The 27,022-nt window shown below is 43.9% G+C and overlaps 2 protein-coding genes and 1 non-coding gene across 5 annotated transcripts; 1 reads left to right on the top strand and 2 right to left on the bottom strand.

Annotated features, from left to right (window-relative positions):
• Window positions 1-391: 391 nt before the first annotated feature.
• On the bottom strand, window positions 392-16,608 carry eef2k (eukaryotic elongation factor 2 kinase). 3 transcript variants are annotated; one of them, XM_061810973.1, is made up of 20 exons: window positions 16,533-16,608; window positions 15,920-16,228; window positions 14,238-14,498; window positions 13,870-13,926; window positions 11,866-11,966; window positions 8,993-9,053; window positions 8,880-8,917; window positions 7,268-7,439; window positions 7,037-7,186; window positions 6,762-6,894; window positions 6,564-6,691; window positions 6,271-6,469; window positions 4,994-5,052; window positions 4,837-4,914; window positions 4,602-4,658; window positions 3,963-4,094; window positions 2,651-2,839; window positions 2,453-2,577; window positions 1,095-1,273; window positions 392-981 (listed from the first exon to the last, which is right to left on the bottom strand). In XM_061810973.1, the coding sequence occupies exons 3-20, from the start codon at window positions 14,478-14,480 to the stop codon at window positions 872-874; spliced, it is 2,211 nt and encodes a 736-aa protein (XP_061666957.1). In that variant the 5' UTR covers window positions 14,481-14,498; window positions 15,920-16,228; window positions 16,533-16,608; the 3' UTR covers window positions 392-871. The 3 variants fall into 3 exon arrangements, with proteins under 3 accessions (XP_061666957.1, XP_061666956.1, XP_061666958.1); XM_061810972.1 differs by having other exon boundaries at window positions 400-981; window positions 15,915-16,228; XM_061810974.1 differs by lacking the exon at window positions 4,602-4,658 and having other exon boundaries at window positions 404-981; window positions 15,915-16,228.
• Window positions 16,609-16,722: 114 nt separating this feature from the next.
• On the top strand, window positions 16,723-16,804 carry trnal-uag (transfer RNA leucine (anticodon UAG)). The gene has a single exon. It is a non-coding gene; the product is annotated as a tRNA-Leu (tRNA).
• A 286-nt stretch (window positions 16,805-17,090) lies between these two features.
• Window positions 17,091-20,313, bottom strand: tha1 (threonine aldolase 1). The gene is made up of 7 exons (XM_061810491.1): window positions 19,926-20,313; window positions 19,122-19,205; window positions 18,936-19,024; window positions 18,472-18,657; window positions 18,083-18,220; window positions 17,474-17,666; window positions 17,091-17,403 (listed from the first exon to the last, which is right to left on the bottom strand). Exons 1-7 carry the CDS (start codon window positions 20,242-20,244, stop codon window positions 17,099-17,101), a joined length of 1,314 nt encoding a protein of 437 aa, XP_061666475.1. The 5' UTR covers window positions 20,245-20,313; the 3' UTR covers window positions 17,091-17,098.
• Between the last annotated feature and the right edge of the window lie 6,709 nt (window positions 20,314-27,022).

Consider the following 27,022-nt stretch of genomic DNA (forward strand, 5'->3'; position numbering starts at 1 on the left):
GTATTTTTGCTACCTTAATAGCAAATGCATAAAATTGTAAATCATTATTAAAGCATCCACAGGTGGACAAAATATGGCTTTCTCCATTCATTAATTAGTCCCACTGAGCAGTTATATTATCAATAGCCGTGTAGTTATTTATTAAATTTGTTTATCTAACGCATATCGATTGACTAATTTAATCCAAAATGAAGTTGATTGTTTTTCACAAATGTAACACTAATAGACTGGTCAAATGAAAAATGTTATGTACAAAAATTGTAATTATAAATAGTTTTAAAATGGAACAAATTATTTTACTATTCAAACCAATTGGTTTACATATTTTAGTTTTTTTTAAACCACATCAAACAACCTAACCCCTTTCAAACAACCTTGCCCATGTCTTCATTTTAAAATTCAAATACAGCCCCTGAGCTCAAAACTATGCCCAAGCTGACAAACACCACCACTATCATGTTGCATATTAAAGATAAAATTCACATTTTAGCAACGAGCGTTTACTCATATAAAAGCAGACTTTATTAATTTTACAGTCTCATTGTAATTTTTTTTTTTCATGTAACCAAACAATATTCCAACAGAAAGGTTTTAACTAAACAATTGTATTGTCTTCAGAGGCCACATTCACAAAAGACAAACTCAACAATGAAAGTGCAACTTGCCCCCCGCCCACCCCCCCAAAAAGATAACTCGATCAAGCTGAAATGCTAGAAGGCTCAAACATGCAAACACACGCAAAGCACTGTTAGCTAAAAAAGCGTTTTATGTATATAAAAGATGTAAACGGCACACGGTCAGGCTCAGGCGGGACACTTGAAGGATTTTTTTGTTGTTGTTGTTTTTGTGGTAAAAATACGCAGAAGTGCAGTTACTCCTCCATGAGCGCCCACGCCTCCTCAGCTTTCATGTAGTACTGGTTCGCCGATCGCCCCTTCATGGCCTCCATGGCAGCTTCTGCCGCTTGTGTAAACAGGTCGCCTGCGGGGAGAGAGCTCAGTGGTCGGCAAAAACGGTGGAAAGGAAAAAAAATGCTGGCATTATTTGCAGCAGGCGAGGACAATTCGAACTCTGACGTTTGTTGCGGGCTTCACCTGCTTTCTGCGGATCAGCCTTGAGGTTAAACCCCCCCACCATGAACATCTCGGCCTCTCTGGCCAGCAGGAGGTAGCGAGGCTCGTCCTGTATGCCGTCGAACTCGCCGCCCTCGTCGTGCTCGTCCATGTTCAATGCGCTGTCGTACCAGTGGATCGCCTCCTCCCAGTCCTGCTGTCTGTTGCGGTTAAAAGAATTTTAGTGAGCTTTAATACAGTTTCTCTAAAAAAAAAAAAAAAAAAAAAATCCTGGAAATATGTGACAAAACTATTATTCTACTGAATCAATACAAACAAGTAGATTATGCAGACCTTCTAGTACACAGGTGTCAAACTCAAGGCCCGGGGGCCAGATCCGGTCCGCCGCATGATTTCATGTGGCCCGCGAAGGAAAATCATCGGTGTCAAAATCTGTCATTCTTGTGAAAATATGTCCCAAAATTATGATGTTGATATCAGCAGTTTTGCCTTACCAAACATGAACAGTGGCTGAAAAACCCATTACGATTGATTTCTGATTCCAAAACTAGCTCATAAATTTCATGTGTACATATTGATTCAGGTTTTCTATGGTTTCACCATAACGGCCCTCTGAGGGAAGTCGTAACTACAATGTGGCCCGCGACAAAAAATGAGTTTCACAACCCCTGTTCTCGTATTTAACTACGCTGCATGTCTCTATACATTGCTGGGATGGATGAATGTACAAAAAGACATCCATCCATTTTCTTTGCCGCTTATCCTCACGAGGGTTGCGGGGAGTGCTGGAGCCTATCCCAGCTGTCAACGGGCAGGAGGCGGGGTACACCCTGAACTGGTCGCTAGCCAATCACAGGGCTCATAGAGACAAACAACAGCATTCACGATCACACCTTGGGGCAATTTAGAGTGTCCAATTAATGTTGAATGTTTTTGGGATGTGGGAGGAAACCGGAGTGCCCGGAGAAAACCCGCGCAGGCACGGGCAGAACATGCAAACTCCACACATGCGGGGCGGTATCGAACCCAGGTCCTCAGAACTGTGAGGCCAACGCTTTACCAGCTGATCCACCGTGCGGTTCATTTTCATCTAATTGGATCAATAACAGTCAAGCTCTGGAACGTTGTTTACTTTTGAAAATCACTTAATTTAATTGAGAAAAAAGCATTTGAATGAATCACGGCTGATATCCATTAAAAAGTCAGAATTGTTTCAAAGGTAATATTTTTCAATCTTTTAATGCCATACTGTCGGAGATCAATCATTTATAATTTATAACATAACATTTATAATTAATAATTTATAAACTTTGACAACTGGCAGACAATCTACTCCAGGGGGCAGTATAACACATCTTCACACATCTGCCTCCGCCTACCTGTCAGCTGACAGATTAGCTCCTGAGTCGAAAGCTCGGGCCACCGTGATCATGGAGGATCTGTCGCCGGCTTCGGCAGCCTGCAGAAGATACTTGAAGCCTTTCATCCTGTTTCCCGCGTTCGCCTGAAAGCGACACGCCGACTTCACTGGTCAATCGAGTTCGGAAATAGGAGAAGACAAGAAGAGGAAGGCGCACCTCCATCTCCATGTTGGGCAGGATGTGGTGGGGCAGCTGCAGGCAGCACTGGCCCAAGGCCACGATGGCCTCCAGCTCGCCGCACTGGGCGGCTCGCTCCAGGTGGAACATGGCCGAGTCCTCGTCCCACTGCTCGTCCTTCTCGCAGAAGCGGCCCGCCTCGTGGTAGCGCACCATGGCCAGGTGAACCTGGACACCAGCAATGTTGAAACCGCAACATTTCAAGGTCCACTGTTGTGAAATGGATGATTTTTAGTATGCTATTAATGAAAAAACGGCAGCCGGTGTGGACCCATCCGTTTTTTTCACCACAAAACATGATTTTGACGTATATGGCTTTTTGTAACTCCGAGCATAAAAATCCTCTCGAGGGATTTGTTTTCGAGAAGAAGTAGGAAGTGACGTACAGGGCAGTAGCGCACTCAGGCGAACTCGTATGTTTCCATTAGCTCGTTGTTCCTTCGTGTTAGCCAAAATGCCGGCTCGTTGTATTGCACTCGGGAGGATGGATTCGCTCTTCATACTTTTCCAAAAGACCCGGTTCGTTGTGAAAAATGGATTGCACGGGTGCAAAGGACGAGCGCTTCGTGGTTTCCAAATGACAGGTAGCTGTGTATAGAGCAACTAAAAAAAAACAATAGTTGGGGGGAGGGGGGCGTAATCTGTAAATCAAGGATGCTAAATGTGTGGAGCCGAAGCCGTGATCCGCGGACGTGCCGCCCCCAGGGTGGCTTGTCACGGCAGCGGGCCGCGGTGGCTCATCCCCGCCGCGGAGGTGGATCGGGCGCGGAGGTGGTTTGGCCTTAAGCGGTTTGGCCGTGATCTAAATATGGCTCCAAACGATAGGGTACTATAGCCCCGGCCACTTCACTCGGTTGTGAGATGTTCTCTTCTTCGAAAAGAGCTTCCGTGTCAGAAGGGGAGGGGCGGGGGGGGGGGGGGGGTCGGAAAAATCTGAATATCCCTGTTGTTCGTCTCCCATAGCAGGTGGCACAGCGTCTTCTCAACGGTGAATGTCCCAGTGTGATGTCACGGACAGAAGTTGCAGGCAATGTGGTGACCACTTGAATGTCGAATGAGACATCTGCAACTTTGCGCATGGATGGCGCGCTCTCTGCTCACATTTACTTTTTCGTACATATTATATGTATTTTTCATTACAATATCTATTTTCGAATGTTTATAGGCACGACACTTGACCTTTAACCTTTCCTTCCATTTTTTCCCCCAGAAACAGTGGCAGTTATCGTGACTAACTGGTGAGTCTCGGCCACGGACTTATTTTTCGGGACTCTGCGGTGTGCCTTCTCACCTTCCCCAGGATGGACTGGCCGAGGCGCTTCTGGAACAGCGAGCTGAGTCGCTCCACCTCGGTGGCCACGCAGGAGGGCCTGTGCACGTGAGAGCGGGACGAGTGGAAGAAGCTCCACTTCTCCTCCGTGAGCTGCATGGAAAAACAACACGAGGAAGTTGATCAGCAACTTTTCTGCACAGAAACTTCGGCACATACACTGAAATACACACACGAGGAAACACTCAATCACACACATATGGGAACATAAAGAAAATGACAGGCACGGACACACCCAAAAAGGACAAAAGAGGCATTCACACGCATGGGAAAAACAAAAAATTCACACATGCACAGGAGGGAAAAAAATAAGACATGGAAAGAGGTAGATGGTTTGCTTTTGATTTTTCTACCTGTAGAAATTGAACCAAATCTCTCATGCTGGATGTACACCACAAGGACAAACGTTTTGGGACAGGCTCTTATTAATAAGACTTTTTTTGGGACATTTTATCATATATCCACGTATGCATGATTTTCCCTCTGGTGCGGGAGCCCAAAGATCCGGGTGAGTTGTGAGGGAAGCGGAGGGCAAAAGGAATGAAAAGGAAAAGACGACTCCGATGATTAGCTGATTAAAAAGCGGCACGTTTGCTTTACCCGTCTGATACTGTCCTCGTCCGACTCGGAATAATGCCTTTGGTAGCGGTGGCGGGCCTACAACATTTTGGGATAAGACATGCATCATAAGACAACTGTCGGGTGGAGAAATGAGAGTGAAATACATAACAGCAGCAGGAGAAGTAACAGGCTTAAGCAGTAGCTATAAATGACTGTTTCAAAATGCATAAAGAATACATAAATATGGCCATCTGGGTCGCATTGGACTGTTTACCCCATCCGGGTGGTCGTTGGGGTCCCCCTCACTCCTCCTCTCGCTGGGGTAGCCGCTGTCCCCGCCGCTGTCGGACTCCTGCGGACACAAATTCAGAAAATGTCATATTTCAGCTCACTGGACGCTAGCGTATGCGCTCAAAAGTTTCATTTCATACCTTGTGTTCCCTTGCGTTGTCCAGTTTTTCCTGTTCGTACATACCAGTGAAGGATAAGCCTATAAAAACAAAATGTTTGCTTAAAATATATTTTGGGTGTGTTGCATCAATTAAAAAAAAAAAAATTGACACGTGCTTCCAAGCTGCAATATTTATACAACATGTGCAACGCTGCATGATAACTCCACTTAAATGGGTCAAATTTGGTCTGTGTGAAAGCTGTTTGCGCTTTACACCAACTTTCGGGACTCTGATGGCATTCCGTACTTTCCGATCTATAAGCCGCAACTTTTTTCACACGTTTTCAACACTGCAGTTTATGCGGTGATGCGGCTAATATGTGCATTTTTTCTAACGGATGCAAGGGGGCACTCGAGCGGAAAAGGTAAGAGTGAGACCGGAATATATGTGCCGAGGAAGTGACTTTTACCAGTATGTTTTTTTTTTACCGCCCCTGCTAGCGCTGAGCTAGCGTTAGCGTTAGCGTGTTGTTGCTGCGTTACTGCCGTGTCTCAGTGATTTTAACCGGAATGTTTTGTTTTGTAATCGGCCCTGTTAGCGTGGCGCTGGTGTCAGCCCGGCGTTAGGTAAGAGTGAGACGGGTGGAATATATGTGCCGAAGAAGTGACTTTTACCAGTATGTGTTTTTTTTTTTTTTTTTTTTAAACCAGCCTTGTTAGCGCTGTGCTAGCGTGTTGCTGCTGTGTTACTGCCGTGTCTCAGTGACTTTAACGGGAATGTTTTATTTTCTAACTGGCCCTGTTAGCGCGGCGCTAGTGTTAGCATTGCACTACCGTGTTGCTGCTGCGTTACTGCTTGTGTCTCAGTAATTTTAACCGTAATGTTTTATTTTGTAACTGGCCTTGTTAGCGCAGCGCTAGCGTTGGCACGCCGTTAGGTAAGGGTGAGACCGGTGGAATATATGTGCAGAGGAAGGGATTTTTACCAGTATGTTTTTTTTTTTAACCGGCCCTGTTAGTGCTGTGTTAGCATGTTGCTGCTGCGTTACTGCCGTGTCTCAGTGATTTTTATTGGTATGTTTTTTTTTTAACTGGACTTTTTAGCGCGGTGCTAGCATTAGCGTTAGCACAGCGCCGCTAGCGTTAAACTCTCTGTGTACCATATTTCTTTGTAAATATCATGCGTGTCAATGTGGGCACTTGCGTTTTTTGCACAGCTGCGTCGTATATATGTACCAAATGGTATTTCCTTTACAGATGTACTGGGTGAGGCTTATAACCAGGTGCGGTCTGTAGGCCGGGAATTACGCTACTCACCAACTGGAGACCTTCCCATGTACGCAGGCGCCACCAGCGGGGAGCAAGGCACCGAGTCAACGTCGCTCATGCTCTCGTCCGCTGACGACGTCTCGGATAGGCGGGACAGCAGCGGCGGCACCCGGCTCCCGGACATGGTGCGAACGCGGGGGGAACCGCACTGCTCCTCGCAGCCCCTGAGCACCGTCTTCGCCGATTTCTATCTCGAGAGAGTGGGGAAAAGTCAGAGAAGGGGGTGGAGGGGTGGGTCTTTGGGGGGTTAAGATTGGGGTCAGCGAGGGGAGATTGCCAACCAGAAGTTTGTTGGTGCAGTCCAGCTGCTGCCTCTCGGCCGGAGACAGGTCGAAAGGTGTCAGGCCCATACTCTTGCAGATCTTGTTGCACTGGTGCGAATGGAAGAAGAGCGCCATGCCCCGCACGCCTGACGACACACAAACACTCCTGAATGGACTGCGTATGACGTCCTGAACATAAAAAGAGGAGATACGTACCCAGATTCCCGTCGCCGAAGTCGGTTCCCTTTTCCGTGTGAATCTGAGGGTCGGTGTAGAGGTCCCCCACGCCTTGGATGTCCACAACGATCAGCTGGTGGCCCGAACGCTCAAAGCTGAAGTGACTGAATGCCTGACAAGACGACAGATGACTGAATTCAAATTCCTTCAGAAATTGTGTGTTGTTGAAATGTGATTGGTGCAGGCGAAATACACGACATCGTGAACGCATCCGCATTCAAAAGTTACAGTTTTTTATGAAGCGCTAAACTCACCTGCGGCGTGAGTCTGATGTTATCATCCCGCACAAAGCCCGAGTTGGAGTTGTACTTGATGTACTTGCCCTCGATGTAATGCTCCAAGTGGAAGAGCGGCTTGCCCGCCCTCCCGGTCATCTCCACCACGCACATCTGCACGATGTCCACCTGACCCGCGTGGGCGACCATTTCGAAACGGTTACAACGCCCCTCGGTCTCAAAGCGGAAACGCGACCGGGTCTGGTCTACCTGTTTGGGAGGCCGGTGGCGGTTGAACTCCTCACCCCAGAGTTTGGCCTCCATCTGCAGTCGGACGTCCTCGAAGTAGACGCTTTTGTCCACCGTCTCAATGTAGCGCTTGGCGACGTAGTTGGAGGCCGACTTCCAGTTGTGGCTGTGGGTGAAGCTCGACAGCTTCTTCCTGCGAGCAAAGACCAGTTGAAAAGGGGAAGTACTGCCAATTCACAATTCTCAATTTTTTTTTAGCTGAAAAAGAAAAATTCAAGGAGCTACCCACCATCTGTCTAATATACAAGCATTACATTTTGGTATCAGTTGGGACAAAATCTGTAGGCCAGGGCAAGATGCTCACTTCAGACCAAAATGGCTCACTCCCCGTGTACCGTAATTCCCGGCCTACAGAGGGCACCTGGTTTTAAGCCTCACCCAGTACATTTGTAAAGGAAATACCGTTTGGTACATACATACGCCGCAGCTGTGTAAAAGCCGCAAGTGCCCACATTGCAACACGAGATATTTACAAAGACGGTACACAGAGAGTTTAACGCTACCACCGCCGCACTAACGCTAGCGCCGCGCTAACAGGTCCGGTTAAAAAAACATACTGGTAAATTTCACTGAGACACGGCAGTAACACGCTAGCGCAGCGCTAACAGGACCAGACCGGTAAAAGTCACTTCCTCGGCACATACAGTGAAGAAAATAAGTATTGAACACCTTGCTATATTGCAAGTTCTCCCACTTAGAAATCATGGATGCTAACACTAGCGCCCCACTCACACCGTGCTAACAGGCCAGTTAAAAAAAAACCATCCCGGTAAAAATCACTGTAGTAATCACAGCAGTAACACGCTACTGTAGCGCTAACAGGACCGGACCGGTAAAAGTCACTTCCTCGGCACATACAGTGAAGAAAATAAGTATTGAACACCTTGCTATATTGCAAGTTCTCCCACTTAGAAATCATGGATGCTAACGCTAGCACCACACTAACGCTAGCGCCACACTAACGCCGTGTTAACAGGGCCGGTTAAAAAAGAAAAAACATACTGGTAAAAATCACTGAGACACGGCAGTAACACGCTAGCGCAATGCTAATAGGGCCAGACCGGTAAAAGTCAGTTCCACGGGACGTATACTCTACCGGTCTTATTCTTACCTTTTCCGCTCGAGTGCCCCCCTTGCGGTCGTTAGAAAAAAATGCACAAATTAGCCGCATCGCCGCTTAAACCGCAGGGTTGAAAGCGTGTGGAAAAAAGTTGCGGCTCACAGTCCGGAAATTACGGTACTTTTGGGCACTGCTTCTTGAGAATTTACGTTGGTCAGCACACCTGCATGGTTCGAAATGAAACCGGGAAGAATTTTCAAAGATGACCATTTATTAACATAATGGCCATGCGATCCACTTTGGTTTTATGGTGGGTATAGAGAAGATCCCGACCATCAATACTTGTATGGATTTACGGACAAAAGTCTAAACAGGAAACGCTTGAAGTCTTTCACCATTTAAGGAAATGCTTGGAAGACTGGGTCACTAGAGCAAGACACCCCCCCCCCCCCCCATATACACACACACACACACACACACATTGGACCCCTTAAAGGAAATATTTCCACTTACGTTCTGAAACACTCCCTCATGGCTCCTCTCCCAAACGGCTGTGAGAGAGATAAAAATAGTCGGCCTTAAATAGAATTTACATTGCAGTAGTGCCTTCGCCAACATAATACTACCTGCGCAGCCATCTTGATGTGGACCTGGTCTTGGGCCCACTCGCCCGTGATGGCGTTGTACCTGCAATGCAATCAGAATTTTTACTCCTCATATGGAAAAAGTTTAATAAAAAAAAAAAAGTGTTATTGTTATAAATAGCAGAGTATAATGAAAAGAGTGTCAATGTAATATTACATTTTTTTAAATAGTAACTGTAAATGTCTGACTATAATGGAAAAATTATGCGTTTAATATTTTTTATTTATGCATAAAATGTGTGCATTAAATAGTTTAAAATATGTAATAAATATGCTTAAAAGGCACATTTTAATGACAACGGGTATTTTAAAATACTCACTAATGTAACAGTCAAAATATCATTTTAGTCTAGTGTTATACGAAACGTCTACTTTTAGTAGCTTCTATCACTTTCCATCCATCCATTTTCTTTTCCGCTTATCCTCACGAGGGTCGCGGGGGAGTGCAGGAGCCTGTCCCAGCTGTCAACGGGCAGGAGGCGGGGCACATGGAGACAGACAACATTGCACTAACAATCGCACCTAGGGGCAATTTAGAGTGTCCAATTAATGTTGCATGTTTTTGGGATGTGGGAGGAAACCGGAGTGCCCGGAGAGAACCCACGCAAGGCACGGGGAGAACACGTAAAGTCCACAAAGGCTGGGTCGGGATCGAACCCGGGTCCTCAGAACTGTGAGGCCAGCACTTTACCAGCTGCGTCACCGTGCCCTTCTATCATTTTGTTTATTTTTATTTATTGATATTAACTCTTTTTGCATATTTATTGATTTGTACCTTATATCATGTCCTCTTGCGACGATTTTCTTTTCTTTTCTTTTAGCTTTTCTTTTGTCAACTTTTTTTTTTCCCATTTCTAATTCTTGCTTTTATTTGTTTTATTTTATCTTCGTGAGTGCCGTTTCCGCCCTCCAAAGAGCTGACGCTAAGATGGCGCTTCCCTATTTCACTTCCTTTTGTGACTTATTGCTTTTCCTTCGCTCACGTTTTTATTGCTCTGCGGGTGTGCTAATGCATGTCTGTGTGTGTGTGTGTGTGTGTGTGTGTGTGTGTGTGTGAGTGTGTGTGAGTGTGTATGCACGCTTAGAACATGTTGTTTTATAAATGTTTTATTATGTTTAGCACTTTGTGCTACATTTCCCATGCAAGATAAGTGCTACACAAACAAAATTGGGATCTATTGATTTCCTTTTAATGTCACATGCTCGCACTGACGTGACCAAACTCACGACTTGTGCAAAAAAAAAAAAAGTTTTGTATTGTTTTGTCACCAATCAATCGCCTGACATGACTGCAAAAAATGATGTTATGCACTCCATAAACACAACCCAGTCCATTAAGTCATTGAAACACTGCATTATCAATGTTATTCTTTGCCCCCCCCCCCCCCCCCCCCCCCCCGCGCTCCCGCCCGTGGATGCATACCACCTGGTTAACGTGCCTGTTTGTCTTGGCCCGAGATGTGTGCGAGGGAAAAGTTTGCACAATGTAGCAGAGCAACGCGACGTGACACGCATTTCAAGTATTGCTTCTGGCCTGCAAACCGCATAAGGCTGAGAACACAATGTACTGTTTGGCTCGCTGACACGAATGTGGCCATAAAGAAGAAGCGGAGAGCAAAATTGGCGCATGAAAAGCCGCCACTCCCCCTCTCTCTGGCTCCGTAGTTTACATAAGAGGTTCAATGTGAACCGTATACTCAGCGAAATAAAGCCCTCCCCGCATTGTGCGTCTGCCAATGGCGTTACGTGGCGCGACGTGTCTGAGAAGCCAGCGCTTAAGCTTGCAGGGTTTCTGCATCCGAATGCAACAGTCAGCGAGGAAAACGGGCCCCGGTGAACGGCTGTTTTTGACCTAAAACTAGACCGCAAGTTCAACTGGACTCGGCTAATCTGGTCTGGTCTGGAAGTAAACAACGTATTGAGTATATCAAGTTACGTCTTGGGTATTATTATCATGACTGTTATCAGGTATACACACGTTTGATCAGCAACACTACTTTTGCGTTCACATGCCCAATTCCCCACACCGTTGATTTGGATTAGAGGTTGCTAGTGTGAAAACGCCACTGATGTGACTTGGGTTTCGTTCACTTCAAAGGTGTCTGAACCGGTTTGAAGTGCCGAAAATGTGCAACGAACCTGCAATCTGGAACACTTCCGTTAAGATAGTCAAACTTTGTGGTCGATACAAGACATAATAAGTACCGTAAATACCGCAAATTCCCGTCCATAGGCCGTGACTTTTTTCACACGCTTCCAACCCTGCGGTTTATGCTGTGATGTGGCTAATTTGTGCATTTTTTCTAATGGCTGCAGCGAAAAACATAAGAGTGAGACCGGTGGAATATATGTGCCGAGGAACTGACTTTTACCGGTCTGGCCCTATTAGCACTGCGCTAGTGTGTTACTGCCGTGTCTCAGTGATTTTTACCAGTCTGGCCCTGTTAGTGCTGCGCTAGCGTGTTACTGCCGCGTCTCAGTGATTTTTACCGGTATGTTTTTTTTTCAACCAGCCCTGTTAGCGCCGCGGTAGTGTTAACGTTCGCGCGGCGCTAGCATTAGCACAGCAGCGTTAGCATTAGCGCGGTGGCTCTAGCGTTAAACTCTCTGTGTACTGCCTTTGTAAATATTTGGTGTTTCAACGTGGGCACTTGCAGCTTTTACACAACTGCGGCGTATGTATGTACCAAATGGTATTTCCTTGACAAATGTACTGGGTGAGGCTTAAAACCAGGTGCCCTCTGTAGGCCGGGAATTACGGTACTTGTGAACGAGATGATGGAAGCAAACATCTAGAACGAGTCACTGACTGTAAGGGCAAACACGTATAAATGTATTTTGAAATTTATTCCCACCTGTAGCGCAAGCAGGGTTCGGTTTCTTTGTCCTCCAGGTGAAACTCGGCCCAGGGGTCCGGCATGGCTTTGGCTTTTAAGATGGCGTTTTTCCACGTCTCCTGTTGCAAAAACCCGATGACATTATTTTTAAAGAAAATTGAAAAGTGCTTGTTTGTTTGTTCTTCAGATGGAAAAATTAGGTGGACAACAAGTGTGATTTGAGTTCATAAAAAAACAATGAAAATGCCTTTTTGGGTTTTGTTGGAACTAATGTACAGTGGTCATATTTTTGTTGAAGATTTCAATTATTAATTTGTAAAGGGAGGGTCACTAAGTAACAAAAATGTCTCATATAAAACTATTAAAAATAGATGTTTTTTTATTCCACCCTGTTCTGAATTTTGATTTCAGTATGGACTAGTGGATTATTTATTTGATTGATTTATTTCACATTTGTCCAACAGATGGTAATTATTTTTTTCTCAATTAAAAGCATGGAAAAGTACACTTTTTACCATCTTCAGCATAGTTTTAATAGGCAACTTTTTTTTTTTAATTATACAAATTCTACTTATGTTTATTGAGGCTGAAATGGTTTTAAAACACTGACTTGTTGAAATGAAAAAAAAATAATTGCCAAAGTGCTTCGACTGTTCTTGTTTTTTTCTTTTTATTGATCGACTTAACGTGAAACGACTGACTTGTTTACAGTCGAGCAGGAACCGAGTTGGATGACACGGCAAACACCGCATGACTTCCCTCTCGTAGCCATCTGCGGCCGTGTCTGAAAATAACTTTCTTAGCGGGCGGGGTCAACTAACTTAATCCTTTACGGTCCGTGGTGGGGGTGGGGTGGGGTGGGGGGGGGCGCAGGTCTCGCTCATACGCCACCACTGCCGCGTTTTCTTACTAACTAGCCAAACGTCCCGTTCCGAGTTTTGGGCCATTACGAGAATGCGTCGCTTCCCCGAGCTTGCCGAACATTCCCCGCGTGAAACCGCGAAAAGCTAAATGCGCACTTATGGACAAGAACATATGTTACACATGCACATTAAAATTCTTGAGAAACCACCCCCCCCCCCCCCACAAAAAAAGAGTTATGCTACTGTCTTGTCTTGTCTAATCTCGCTGCTTTTGCTTCACACGCCCATCTCAGAACAGTTAGTATGCATAGCATAATAGATTCTATTTTTTTTTTACTTATTATCCACAATATAGTTCATACATAAAATTTGCAACATCCTTTTAACAAGAAAAAAAAACATGACTATTGTGCTTTACAAAACCATTACCATTAAAACATTAGCAATAGCATAATTAAACAGAATGCAAAAAAATTAAACAGCATATGCATCATAATTTCATGTTTCAATGCCCATTGAATATTGTGCCGCTGTGTTGTTGGCTAGCAGGAGGCAGAATATTACTTGCAAAAAAATAAATACACGCGATCATTACAAACACAATGCTTATTGGAATATCAATTACTCCAAGGATTATTTACTGCGACACTGCTTTGTTAGTCCAGCTTTTGCTTTGTTTGCTAGCATTAAGATATGTCGCTTGGTTAAAAACAAATAATAACTAGTACGTAATTGTCTGTGTTTTGTGCTTAGTTTACAAATAAACTTCAACTTGTAGAGGCAATGAACAGCGGAAAGCAAGTACTTGTTTTACACATTAATGCAGACCTATTTGTCAAGCCATTGCTTGAATATATATAAATATAATACTGTTATGTGTAAAGTACTGTATGTCGTTTTTTTAAACATAGAATGCTGCTCCCGATTCTTTCTGCCATTCACACTTTATTTGTTACAGCTTAATATTAAGTCCGGATGTACGCAATGAAGTGTCTACGTTCCAAAAACAAGTCATGCAAATGAATAGATCATAACAATGTAAGAAAAGAGAAAAATTGGAAAAAGGTTACAGATTAAGGAGAAAAAATATATAAATTACGAAACAGGGAAGGAAGGCGGTATAGCAGTGCAGTGTAGTAATTGAAATGGGATAACATACCCGTGCACTCTCAGACAAAACGTGGTACGAACCTTCCGCCAAATGCTCTGTTTGGTTCTATGTGGGGAAAATTGGAAGAAAACGCAGCACTTCTCTTTAGCACAGCACATAAAGCAACAAGACAAACGATGATGCTTTGGCTAAGCTACACAAAACAAAACAAATCTAAACATTTAGCTCCTAAAGTGACAAAAAAAAGTCCAGCTGAAAATCATTGAAAATCTCACTTTTCATCCCGGCTTTATCGTGCAAATCTTTGATGTTAGCATTTTCATTTGGACTAGTGAATTTCAATTTTTAAACCGTCCACCAGGTAGCGCTATTTCCCCTCATTCAAAGCATGCAGCAACAACGTCACCCTTTCTCACCTTGTACAAGAAGTCGGTCTTGGGCAGCGAGTCCGAGAGCGAGCGGTTGTTGACCAGGTTCTGCATGTATTGGCAGATTTCTTGGGTGGGGTCATCCAGGATCGAACAGATTAAGGTGTCGTCCTCGTCGCCGTCGTCCTCGTCGGTGAGCGAGGACACCCGGTGCTTGGGCGCACCCCTCTTGTCGGGGGGCCTGGTGCCGCTGCCCTCCTCCTCCATGCTGAACATCAGTTCGTCCTCCATTGAATCTATGCTAGTGTTCTAAATACCAAAAAAAAAATGACAATAATTCATATCACCAGGTGGTGGAACATTACTATTTAAAAACAGTAGAAGCTTCTTTAGCTGTACGGTTAATTTGATATAATAATGAATTTGCTATTTAATTGGCTTTTTGGTGGCATGGTGGGATCAGCTGGTAAAGCGTTGGCCTCACAGTTCTGAGGTCCCGGGTTCAATCCCGGACCCGCCTATGTGGAGTTTGCATGTTCTCCCCTCCCCTGCGTGGGTTTTCTCCGGCCACTCCGGTTTCCTCCCACATCCCAAAAACATGCAACATGAATTGGACACTCTAAATTGACCCAAGGTGTGATTGTGAGTGCGACTGTTTGTCATTATGTGCCCTGCGATTGTCCGGCAACCAGTTCAGGGTGTACCCCGACTCCTGCCACTTGACAGCTGGGATAGGCTCCAGCACTCCCCGCGACCCTTGTGAGGATAAGTGGCTCGGAAAATGGATGGATGGATGGATGGAAAGATGGAATTGGATTTTTTTTAAACGTTTTGTAAATTGACTCCAAAACACCAATTTGTATTTCTCCATCAGAGCCTGAAAATTGTTCCACCATTCAAAGCATGCAGCAAAAAATGTCACACTTCCCCCCTCCAAACTAATATTATATGCAGTACAACTATGAAATTGTGACATACCGCGATGCATAGACATAAATATTGGTTCAATATTCAAGTGAAAGCTGTCAATTTTTGTATTAAAGCTTCAACAGGGGGTTCAACAATTAACAATCCGCTTGATGAGAATCAGGCAAAAGTAGCATGAAGCAATTACCACAAATAATATTATATTGTTCCATGTCAAGAAATGTTCTTGGCTCACGTTATTAGCTAGTTATGTGGCATTAATTAGCATTACAAACACAAAACCAAGCAAGCCTACAACAGTTGTAGCGACTTTATGCCTCATTTCAAGTATGCAGCAAACGTTTTACAGAGCGTTTTGCTCCTTCATTTCCATTGTCATTATACTTTTAATCATTCTGCTAATAAGGGGTTTTGAAAAATACACTTCATAATTGACATGCTTAGCTCGGGCTGATTAAAGCGACTATATTTAGAACACTGTCGAAGGACTTCTGTTGTCTTCACTGGATAGTCAGGGGCCACAAGTGGCATGATGTGTTGGATCTAATAGGGATTCGAACATGACCCTCAGAGGTGTAAACCACTTTAACCGTGTACCACTCTGAACGTCGACTACAAGGATATTTTCAGATGATTGTGCATGTTTTGAATGGTGTGCTATAAGTGGGACAGTAGACCATGCATGGCGGGGATGCATGATATTCAATCGCAGCATAGTGCAAAGGGAATCCATAGCCTCATAACGAGCAACAAGATGAAGCGATTAAATTATGATATGCATGCGTTAAACGAACCCACCAAACCTGTATCTTGACACTTGGTGACGGGCGTGCAAACGAGCGCTCTCCTCTTCAGTCGAAAAATATGCTTTTCTCTCGTGGGCAAGATTTGAGCGTATCGGATCGCTCGCCGCCTCTCCAGAGAGTCCTGCGGGTCCCGAAGATAGCGGGTTCGATAGGGGAGTTTCTGGTGACCGTTCCACGAGCCACCACACCGATGTGGACCGTCAGCACGTAACCCCAGTGCTCCGTGACAGCTCCGCCCCGCACGGAATGCCGCCCCTTCGGGCTGTAAGAAACGACCAAACAAACGCTCCAACGGCTCCGGGGGCCCTTGATCAAAGACAAAAAAAAAATAGATGCAAAGTAAATTAAAATAAATATTGGGCATAGTTTATGCTAATGATATAATTTTAAATATATATCCTCAGAGAAATTTATAAATAAATGTGGAATTTATAATCCGGAAGAAGGTTGTGAATGTAGCACTTCGTGCTGCGGAAATGCTCGCACTTGGAACACGCGAAGAGCCAAGCAGACAACCATTTGTGGTACTTGTTCAAGTAAACGTCTCTTCAAAGCCATTTTCAAAAACACTGCAAAACTTTCGAAAATAATCGTAAAAAACGTCACGTACTCCGTTGAGCTTTTCCGGTTCAGACATTCGCCCTTCTGCTACATCACATTTAGGATCTACTGATTCGACAAACATACCATAAAAAATAAAAAATGTGTGTCCACCTTTTAGTCTATTAAAGTAACCACCTAGACAAAAACAGGACTGTGTTAGTATATTTATTGTATCAATCCTGAGTAACGCACTCAACGGTAGCGTGGCCGAGTGGTCTAAGGCGCTGGATTTAGGCTCCAGTCATTTCGATGGCGTGGGTTCGAATCCCACCGCTGCCAGGATAATTTTTACTTTTTTAAACGTCCAAGATAATTGTGAGGTAAAGCAGAAGTAGTCAGTGGACCATTGCAGGCAATCCCATACATTTTTGCAATATTGCATGGTAGTCCATTGAATTAATTATTATTTATCAATCAAGTGATACAATGTTATTACAACATAAATGATTCAATGAAATAAAAGGATACACATGAATATTTTGAATTAAGTTTACAAAACAAGTGTTCAAAAGTTTCTCCAGCTGTGTTTGTTTTTTCAAGAGATTTTCAACACACTTTGCGAACATTTCACAATCACCTTTTTATTTTATTCAGCAAGGATTGACGGGCGACAAATTGCAGTTTTCGGATGGCCAGCTGCGTATCTTCGGCCGATATCCCCAAATGCCACACGGCTCTCACTGAATTGCCAAAATGGCAGTACATGAGGACTCGTACACCCTGGCCCAGCGCATCCTCCTCTCCATCCTCCACCCGGGCCATGCGGTCGCAGAACTCCGCAGGACTCAGGGCGGGTTCGCGGATTTGGAACCGCAGGATGTTTGTCTCCACGCCCGCCATGTCCACGGTGAACAGAGGCGGCTCGCACGTTTGCAAGGCTGTCAAGAGGGAAAAACACAAACAAGCTGTTATGGCGGCCACGGGTGGACGACAGTGACGAAAAGTCACCTCGGGCGAAGGTTCTCGCGTTGTCGTGATCTTCGTGGAGTCGCTCGACCATCTGCAGCAAAGACACTTTCCCCGCCGCCGCTAGTATGCCGGCCTGCCGCATCCCACCGCCCAGAGCTTTACGGCACCTCACCGCCCGCGATATGAAATCTCTGGGTCCAGCCAGCATGGTCCCCACCGGGGCGCCAAGGCCCTATTAAACACCCAAAAAAGTTCCAGGAACTTTTCAGCCTTGCTACAAGCACGACAGCTCAACTCATCGTCACAAGTTGTGTTGTACCATTTAAACAATTGCTATTTGAACACAAACGGTGGAGCAACACATATAGACTGACGATATAATATTCTTTAACCTCTGCGAAGAACAACTAATACCACAGCAGCTCTCCGAGGAGCTGAAACCGGCTAAATATAAAGTATATCCATGTCTGTATTCTACCGCCCTGGGTGGCCGAGACGCACACGCCAGAAGGAGCAGCACAATTTCCACTGAATGGAAGCAAAAAAAATTTTGAGTTTCTGCAAATTCTATTGCGGTAGAGTTTGTAAAAGTGTTATAAGCTAATTAATGAGGGATGGGGGGGCTGTCTGTGTGTTGTGTCAACCAACCTTGGAGAGACACACGCTGACGGTGTGCGTGTGCTGCAGTATGTCCGCCGCCGACACCCCCAGCGCCACGGCCGCGTTCATCAGGCGCGCGCCGTCCGTGTGTACCGACAGGCCGTGTTTGTCGGCGAGAGCTCGGACCTTTGGAGGGGACAGCGCAGGAGGTCGTTACTGTACTGCCACGCTCGGACATCCAAAACGTAACCAGACAGTCCGTTGGGACTCGACTGCTAACCAAAACAGCAGCACCTACCGAGCCGAATTTAACACCAATTAATATATTCATACTAATAACACTTGATATTATTTCCAAATTGCCTGTCAGTAAAGGCTTCCCGCCAATCGACGCCTCCCCCATCTGCAGTTGAGTAGGCGAACGTCCGTCCACAGACCTCCTGCAGGAAGCGCATTGGCATGACGCGTCCTCCCTGTATGTTGTGCGTGTTCTCCACGCAGATGAGGCGCGAGCGGGGGTAGTGGGGGTCCGGGTAGCCGTGGCGGATCTTGGACTCCAGCTGGTCCAGGTCCAAGGTGCCATCGGCGAGGGTGTTCGCCGTGGTGGCGTGCACGCCCGCCAGCTGTGTCGACATCCACGTTAAACAATGAAATGAAATCTATTCCACCCATCCATCCAGCCGCTTATCCTCACAAGGGTCACGGGGAGTGCTGGAGCCTATCCCAGCTGTCAACGGGCAGGAGGCGGGGTACACCCTGAGCTGGTTGCCAGCCAATCGCAGGGCACATGAAATATATGATATATATAAATATATATATATATATATATATATATACATATACAGATGTACATATAATATATAATACACATTTTTTTAATATATATACTTTTGTAATTCACCTGCGCGCTGCCTCCCTGCTCGTAGATGTGCAAATGGGACAGGTCGCCCACAATCATCTCGTCGCCACGCTCCCTGCAGTGCACCATCACTATTATGATCATACAAAAACAACATTTACACCTTTCTGGTAAAAATAAATAAAAATATACATGAAATTATTTTTTAAAAAAAGCATCTGAAGTTACGTGCAATGAGGTTACTCATCGTTCCCGAAGGGACAAACAGCGACGCCTCCATGCCAAACATGTCGGCCGCGATCTTCTGCAACTCTGCACCAAAGAGGCGGCAAATATCATTTTCAATAATGCCAATATTAAGGTACACGTTGGATTAGATACATAAATATATTTAGGTGTAAAAAAAAAAATAACCATAAGATCAAATCTTAGGGTGTAAAACATTGCATAAGAAAACACACCAATTTCTTTTCAAAATTCAATAAATGCAAAATATTCAATATTTAATAATATCTCCCCCAGAAAATATTAAATATATTTTTATTATATTTTAAAATTAAATATTTTGAATAATGATTGTATTTTATTTAAACATTAAAACATGCTTGTTTATTTTTTTTAGTTTTTTATTTTTCTTTATCAGTGAAATAAATTTAAAACAATTATATTCAATAAAATGGCTCATAAGTGGTGTAATTATTTTTTTTTAAAGAAAAGTAAAATTAAACCAGGTTCCTACAGTATATCATATCTTTAAATGACATATTTTTATTAATTGTATTTCATGAAAAAAATGACATTAATTTGCCATTATCTATTTGATTTAAAATATTTACCAAAAAATGTAATGCAATTTTTAAAAATGAACTCAGGGTTATCATCTGGTTTAATCAAGACGCCTGAATTAATTGAATACAAATGACATAAAATGTTAATAAAAATGAATCCAGACTCTGATTTAGTTTCGCTAATGACGAATAGCAGAACGCAACAGATGCTAACAAATGCTAATAAGTGGTTCTTGGAGGTTACCGTTGACTGTGGGGTCTTCGCCCATCACATCGTCCCCGACCTCAGCCTCGGCCATGGCCCGGCGCATCGCCGCTCCGGGTTTGGTCACCGTGTCACTGCGGAGGTCCACCACCCGCACACGAGTCGCCCGGCCGGGCTCGCTGGCTCCGGAGCTGCCGCTCTTGTAGTAACTTCGCCTCCCGACATCTCGTCGAACGGCGACGACACCCCCAAAAAGAAACTTGGAGCAAAACGTTTTCAGGGACATCGTTGCGCCGTCGGCATTGATCCAGTTCGGTTTGTTGGGGTTGAACTTTGGATCGATTATATCGATAATCATTGACTTGCCTGCAAGTAGGACGTTTAATGGATGACCAAAGAGGAACAACTGGTCAACATTTGTACAACACAATATTATCCACTAGGTGGCGGCAAAGACATATTAATTCCATCCATCCATTATCCGAGCTTCTTATCCTCACAAGGGTCGTGGGCAGCTATCGTCATGCAGGTGGCGGGGCTACACCCTGAACCGGTTGCCCGCCCATCATATAAAGCAATTATCCAAATTATTATTAACATTTTAATATATTCATATCTTAGTCAGAATGTTTTATATTACACATAAGACTATAAATATTTGTATTTAAAAATAGTGTGTGTATGATAAATATAGTATGGTTAACAGTGTCATATATTATTTGGCTATTAGCATATATACAAAATGTTATTTTTTACATTTTTTTATTATTTATTGTATTTTGTGTTTATAGGAATCCAAGGATTTGTGGATTAGAAATGTGCATCAAAATTGTAACATTAAAAATATAATTTTATTTGTTAAATATCTCATGAACTATATCTATTCTCTATTAATCTTGAATTCTAGAATAGATGCGAAATAGGGTGTTGTAAATAAAAAAGTATGTTTTACATATTAAACCGATTGCACTGAGGATTAATATAATATAATATAATATAATATAATATGTTCTACTTGTATTTTAATGCATTATGTAATTTTCAAGCATAGTATTGATTTATTAAATTAGGTTAGATTAGATTCATCCTCTAAATACCAAACGTTGACATTCATCAAAGAAAATAAAAACAAGGCCCTTATGATGCTTTATTTTGGCCCCCGTGGACCTTGTGTCCATGTTGTCACGTCGCCAAAGTTAAACAGAATAGCACTATAATGTTGTGCGCTACAATATAAAGTATACAATAATGACATCATTCGATTAATAAAATATATATATATTTGTCTTCAAAGAAAGCTATTCAGTATGTTGGTGGTGGGCCAGCGCCCTAACGCCCTCTAGTGACCGACTGTCACCAACACACACAATCACACTCCACATCCATGAATCTGCTGGATCAAATTCCAGTCAAACACACACGTGCACACACACACACACACACTTCCCACTCTTGTGTGATTGTAATCACTTGATAACACTGTGTGTGTGCGCGCAGTGCCGGTAAGCGTGTCTGCTTGTAATGTAATGGGCCATCCAGCTGCGTGACTCTCCTACACACGGGTCTTTGTGGCCGGCGACTTTCACGGGCGCGCGGCGAAAATATTGAATAAAGCAGAAATGAAGCAGGAGAAATATCGACTGCGTTCTGGGAAGAAGCAGCGAGGAGATGGCGACGCCTTTCCAATCACCGTAAAGCCTGCCGGGAGGCGGGCCCCCCCCCTCCCCCCTTTACCCTCACTTGTTCCACAAAAGCAGGTGTTTATGGCGAGTGTTCACACACGCCCGCAAAACAAACCGAAGCAAAGATGCTCTTTACTTAAAAGGTGTTGACATCAGCGCCCGAGACATGCTAACATCTGGTTCACATTAAGCCCCCCACCCCCCACCCCCCCATTCATGTCACTCACACACACATTTACAAACACTCGAGGCCCCCCTCCGCAGGCCCGTGATCGCTCTTCCCAAACGCCGCAAGGCACTTTCTGCAAGGTACTTCCCAAAGTGCAGTAAATCAGCGCGTCCCGCCCTCGGGATGCGGCTCGCCCGTCTCGTAAAGTGTTGACAAAAGTATTGACACACGATGACACCAAGTCTGCGGTTTGCGGGCATGCTGTCGCTCATTACAGGCCGCCGCGGCGACTGGCTAGCTGTGTTGCGCTCTCTTTTTTGGTCGGGCTACAAATCATTGCCGATCATATGATATTTTCATGAGTCATGCTGCATGCCAATCATTATACCAAATAATGATGATATGTTGGGTAAATCACTGATTGGTCAATCCGCAGTACTGCATTATTAATTAATTAATTAGTTAATTTTTTTTTTTAAATATTTGTTTGTTTATTAATTCATTTATTTATTTTTCCCACATTTTTATATACAAACAGAGAAAGAAAGAAAGAAAGAAAGAAAGAAAGAAAGAAAGGAAGAAAATAAGGAGAGAAAAAATACAATTAATTTACATTCATTAACAGTGCGATAATAATACCTTTATAAATGACGGAATAGGAGGGTGTCTCTCATCTCCAATTTGATCTTGTAAGTTTATACCCGTAAGTGAGCAAAAAAAATGAAATGAAATTAAAAAAAATCTTAAAGGTAAAACAAGAATAATCACAGTAGTGAAAAAAAGAAGAAAAATGATCCCACCTCAAAGCATCTTAATACAAATGTTCCCAAAAACAATATATATATATATAATGATTTACATATTCGCTTCAAGTAAAAAAAATATATATATGTTTCAAATTTTCTTGGTATCGGAACCCTTGCCTGGTACCAGTTCTGACAGCAAGACAAGATGCAATACTTGTGAGTTTAAAAGAAAAAAATAAATAAAAAAGACACTGCACAACACATCCATTTTCTTTGTCGCTTATCCTCACAAGGGTTGTTAGCTGTCAACAGGCAGGAGGCGGGGTACACCCTGAATCGGTTGGCAGCCAATCGCAGGGCACATAGAGACAAAACAGCCGCACTCACAATCACACCTAGGGGCAATTTAGAGTGTCCAATTGATGTTGCATTGGGAATGTGGGAGGAAACCGGAGTGCCCGGAGAAAACCCACGCAGGCACGCTGAGAACATGCAAACTCCGCACAGGCGGGTCTGGGGTCGAACCCGGGACCTCAGAACTGTGAGGCCAACGCTTTACCCGCTGACTCACCGTGCCACCATGCACAATACATAATAATAATAATGACAACAACAGAAGGAATAAGTAGTGGGAACCAGTGAACAAAAATTAAGATAAACTTGATTTCACATTATGTCATAACATCTTTCGACGTTATGACATATTTTGTCCAGTTGTCCCTCAAACTTGTCTTGTTCTTGCCTCAAGATGAAAGTTTTCTGGACCCTTGACAGCATAAAGGTTTCAAATTTTAAAGCAATCCTGACTTTCATCCTTTTCTCGTAATGCGTCTAAAAACCTTGAATGAGCAAACGCCCATATTTCATATCACATGCTGATTCCGGGATAGTTTTTATGACATGTTTTCTCGGTGGTGTGAAAGTTCTGCGTCGCAAAGCGGGTTAGGTAACGCCGCATTGTCGTCGACGGCAAGCCGGCGGTGATGAATGGCCTTTTGATTTGCGGCGGGACAAAGGCATGAAAGTGTATCCTCGGAACCCTCGGAGCGTTTTCCCCGCAACCACTTATCTCCCGACTCGAGAAGCCTTTCTTGGCAAATCGGTGAATCATCTTCGCGCGAACGGCGGGGCCATTTTCGAGGAAGCGCGCCCGGGGCCTCCACCAGAACCGAGGCGAACCCGACCTCCCGGATTCCCGCCGGCCGCTCATTCAAAATGTCCTCCCTCGCCCAGACACCCGACACCTTAAAACGGCCATTCAGCCCTTCGTTCATCCAGACCTTGACTTCACCCCTTCTGTCATCTTTTCATTCCTCTTCTTCATCAGTCTTCGCCCTCCGTCGTCTCCCTCCCTCGCTTTTTCTCTGGGAAGTCACGTGACTTCTCTGAAGTTGAACCCTATAAACCAAGCGAGTACTTGGGGGGATCAAGCGTCCGTACCGCGCTGCGATTGGCTCTTCGCGAGCCGTACGTGCGCACAAATGACCCCCTGTTTTCGTCTAACGGGAACACGCAGCGTGGCCCCCTCGCGTTAATGCAGAAGAAAGGTGGGGGTCGGGGGGGTGTTCAATAAAAGTATTCTGACTGTGAAGCGCTGTTTGTTTTCAGTGGAGCGCTCCCGGCGTTCCCAGCACATCCTCCGAAATCCCCCGTCGGGGCCAAAGTTCACACACGCTAAATTGGACCCGACGCTGCGGTGATGTCGGGAAAATGCGGCGTTTCGCAAAGCCGAAACCGCACAAATTGACACAGAACATTCTGGGTCAGTAAAGGGAGCTGCGGCGGCGGAGCGCTTCTTTTTGGTTGATGGTTCGAAGAGATGATTTCCTCAGCCCACCAAAAAAAAAAAAAAAAAAAAACCTTTGAAGAACAATGGTCCCTGGATTTACGAGCGAAGTTTTTACATTTTTTCCCCCGTCTTGAGTTACGAGCAAAAATTTAAATCACGAGCACTGGCAGACAAATTTGGCAGAAAATGAACAATTCTTCCAAAAGGCTTCAAGCTATTTATTGCTACTCTCACATAAATTTTTACATTAAACTCCTCTAAAACCACAGAATGTTGTGTTTAACCGAAGCATATTCGCTGGTTTTGGAATGTCAGCTAGCTTAATGCTAACACACAATCCAAAATGTGCTAGACAGGCTAACAAAACTAGCATTGATATGGCGGTAGTTATAAACCTTTACACATGTTTGCACACTAGCAGTAGCAAAACAGCGATGTATTTAGCTAAAAATGAATACTATTACAGTATCAGACATCATTTTGTGTTTTTAGCAATGTACGTGTATGGCGCGTGTAAGTATGTGCGTGTTATGTTGCCCCCTGGTGGCCAAGACACACAACGGAATGAGCAGCACAATTTCCATTCAATGGGCACTTCCGACTGCCGATCTTAAGCTCCGCCCCCTTAGCGCCAGTTGCCGTGCCCAACAAGCTTACAAAATGGCGACTGAACAAAATAGGTTTGAAGTCGATTCTCTGTCGCGTATTCCAGATAATATTGGGGGATGGGTTTTTTTCCCCAAATACGTCAAACTTGTCTCAACTAATTCACGCAAGGATTTGTACACGGAATCACGATTTTGGACGGAGCAGGACGCAATATCGGGAAAATGTTAGCGATTGATGCAAAAAAGTTAGACGCCTCACAAATTTCATATTAAAATCCAACAGGATAAAATAGTGGATTCATACTGCGCATGTAAAGCAGGGTGAGTACTTTTTACTTGGAAAGATCACAAGTAATATCATTGTCGTCTGAGTGGGTGTATTCATTTGACTTGGCTCAATATTGAACCGAGTTCTCTGTCTTTAAAGTCCGATGAGATACAAATTGGAAAATAGACATTTCTCTAGCATGACATCGCGCATTTATGTATTGCTAACCCGACTCTTCGGCATAAAACATTAGACACTTCGTTCAGCAGGTCAGTGATACGCTAACAAAGTGAAAGTTGTTCTCCTGCAATGTATAAGGCACTGATAATAATATAATAACATACAGCCTTGTGTTTGTCGATATTGTCCACATCTAGTTGTACGTGCCGTCTTCCGCGAGCCTTAATCCATCGTAGACACTTCGTCAACTGTGTTTTAGGCTTTTGGAAAACGAATCAACTGGGCCCCTTGTAACCTAGCCGGATATCTTTCATCAGAACACACATTCCCCAAACGACCATTTTCTTCGTAACATTAACTTTTCCGAGCGCACACTACTGACAACCGGCATTGCTTGTGGGACAACATGGCGCCAGGGGGGTGTCAAGCCAGGGGTTAAGACAATGCGAGTGTACGAGTGATTGACAGGTCGGAAAGGTCCATTATCATGACGCAATAAAATATTTATCCCAGATGACGTTGGATGAGAGGCAAGGCTCACCCTGGACTGGTTGGACATAAAGCGAGCAATCCCACGGTAACAATCATAATTATGGACAGTTTGGAGTCTTCAGTGATGCCAACATGCATATTTTGGGGAACGTAGGAGGAAGTCAGAGTACCCAAAGAAAACCAACGCAAGCGCGGGGAGAACGTGCAAAGGAGGAAGGCAGGAAGGCCGGAGGTGCTGATGCAGATGTACTCACCACTTTGTCCACTGCGCTGCCACGACTGAAGCTTTTTTCCATGAATTTTTGTCCAAAATTCTGCAATACATCATCATGGACATTTTCTTTCAATATTTCAGATGTACTTTTGTCTCGATAATCACACAGTATTATAATACTATGTATTTGATTTAGTAATTAAAAATATAAATTATTATCTTTTTATTACACAAAAATAATAAAATTATTTTGAAAAATATTGTTGAATACAAGAATTTTTTTTTCATTTTTTTTTTACTTTCATCTTTGGAGATTTTATAAAGAAAAAATACTAAATGTTGTGATTTATAGACACATTTTAATACATGTCACCATTTTTAATCCTTCCGATATCAAAATTAGTGTTGGTTATTGCACTACATCATATAATTTTTAGCAGAATGAATTTTTAATATTAATATTGATCATCACACTGTATATCATACATATGGAGGGTGGTTAGCTGTGTGTAGCGAGCTAGTGGGTTCTGTTTTTAATAATGTAAAAACTAATTGAGCAGCACGGTGGATCAGCTGGTAAAGCATTGGCCTCACAGTTCTGAGGACCCGGGTTCAATTTTGGCCCTGCCTGTGTGGAGTTTGCATGTTCTCCCTGTGCCTGCGTGGGTTTTCTCCGGGCACTCCGGTTTCCTCCCGCATCCCAAAAACATGCAACATTAATTGGACACTCTAAATTGCCCCAAGGTGTGATTGTGAGTGCAGCTGTTTGTCTCCATGTGCCCTGCGATTGGCTCTGGGAACCAGTTCAGTGTGTACCCCACCTCCTGCCCGTTGACAGCTGGGATCGGTTCCAGCACTCCCCGCAACCCTAGTGAGGATAAGCGGCAAAGAAAATGGATGGATGGATGGATGGAAATACTATAATACATTGAATCATCAGTGACATGTTTTGAAATATTTCAGATATACATTTGTCTAGATAATCACA

Source organism: Syngnathoides biaculeatus, chromosome 22 (assembly GCF_019802595.1).
Source record: "Syngnathoides biaculeatus isolate LvHL_M chromosome 22, ASM1980259v1, whole genome shotgun sequence".
Lineage (NCBI taxonomy): Eukaryota > Metazoa > Chordata > Actinopteri > Syngnathiformes > Syngnathidae > Syngnathoides > Syngnathoides biaculeatus.

Excerpts from the sequence above, each read along its gene's own strand:
- eef2k (XM_061810973.1), bottom strand. The coding sequence starts at position 14,480 with ATGGAGGACGAACTGATGTTCAGCATGGAGGAGGAGGGCAGCGGCACC. Across the intron at positions 8,918-8,992 it reads ACATCAAGATGGCTGCGCAG|CCGTTTGGGAGAGGAGCCAT; the intron begins GTAGTATTATGT and ends TCTCTCTCACAG. Across the intron at positions 6,470-6,563 it reads ACTGCACCAACAAACTTCTG|AAATCGGCGAAGACGGTGCT; the intron begins GTTGGCAATCTC and ends CTCTCGAGATAG.
- tha1 (XM_061810491.1), bottom strand. The coding sequence starts at position 20,244 with ATGATTATCGATATAATCGATCCAAAGTTCAACCCCAACAAACCGAAC. Across the intron at positions 18,658-18,935 it reads AGCAGGGAGGCAGCGCGCAG|CTGGCGGGCGTGCACGCCAC; the intron begins GTGAATTACAAA and ends ATGTCGACACAG. Across the intron at positions 18,221-18,471 it reads CAATGCGCTTCCTGCAGGAG|GTCCGAGCTCTCGCCGACAA; the intron begins GTCTGTGGACGG and ends TCCCCTCCAAAG.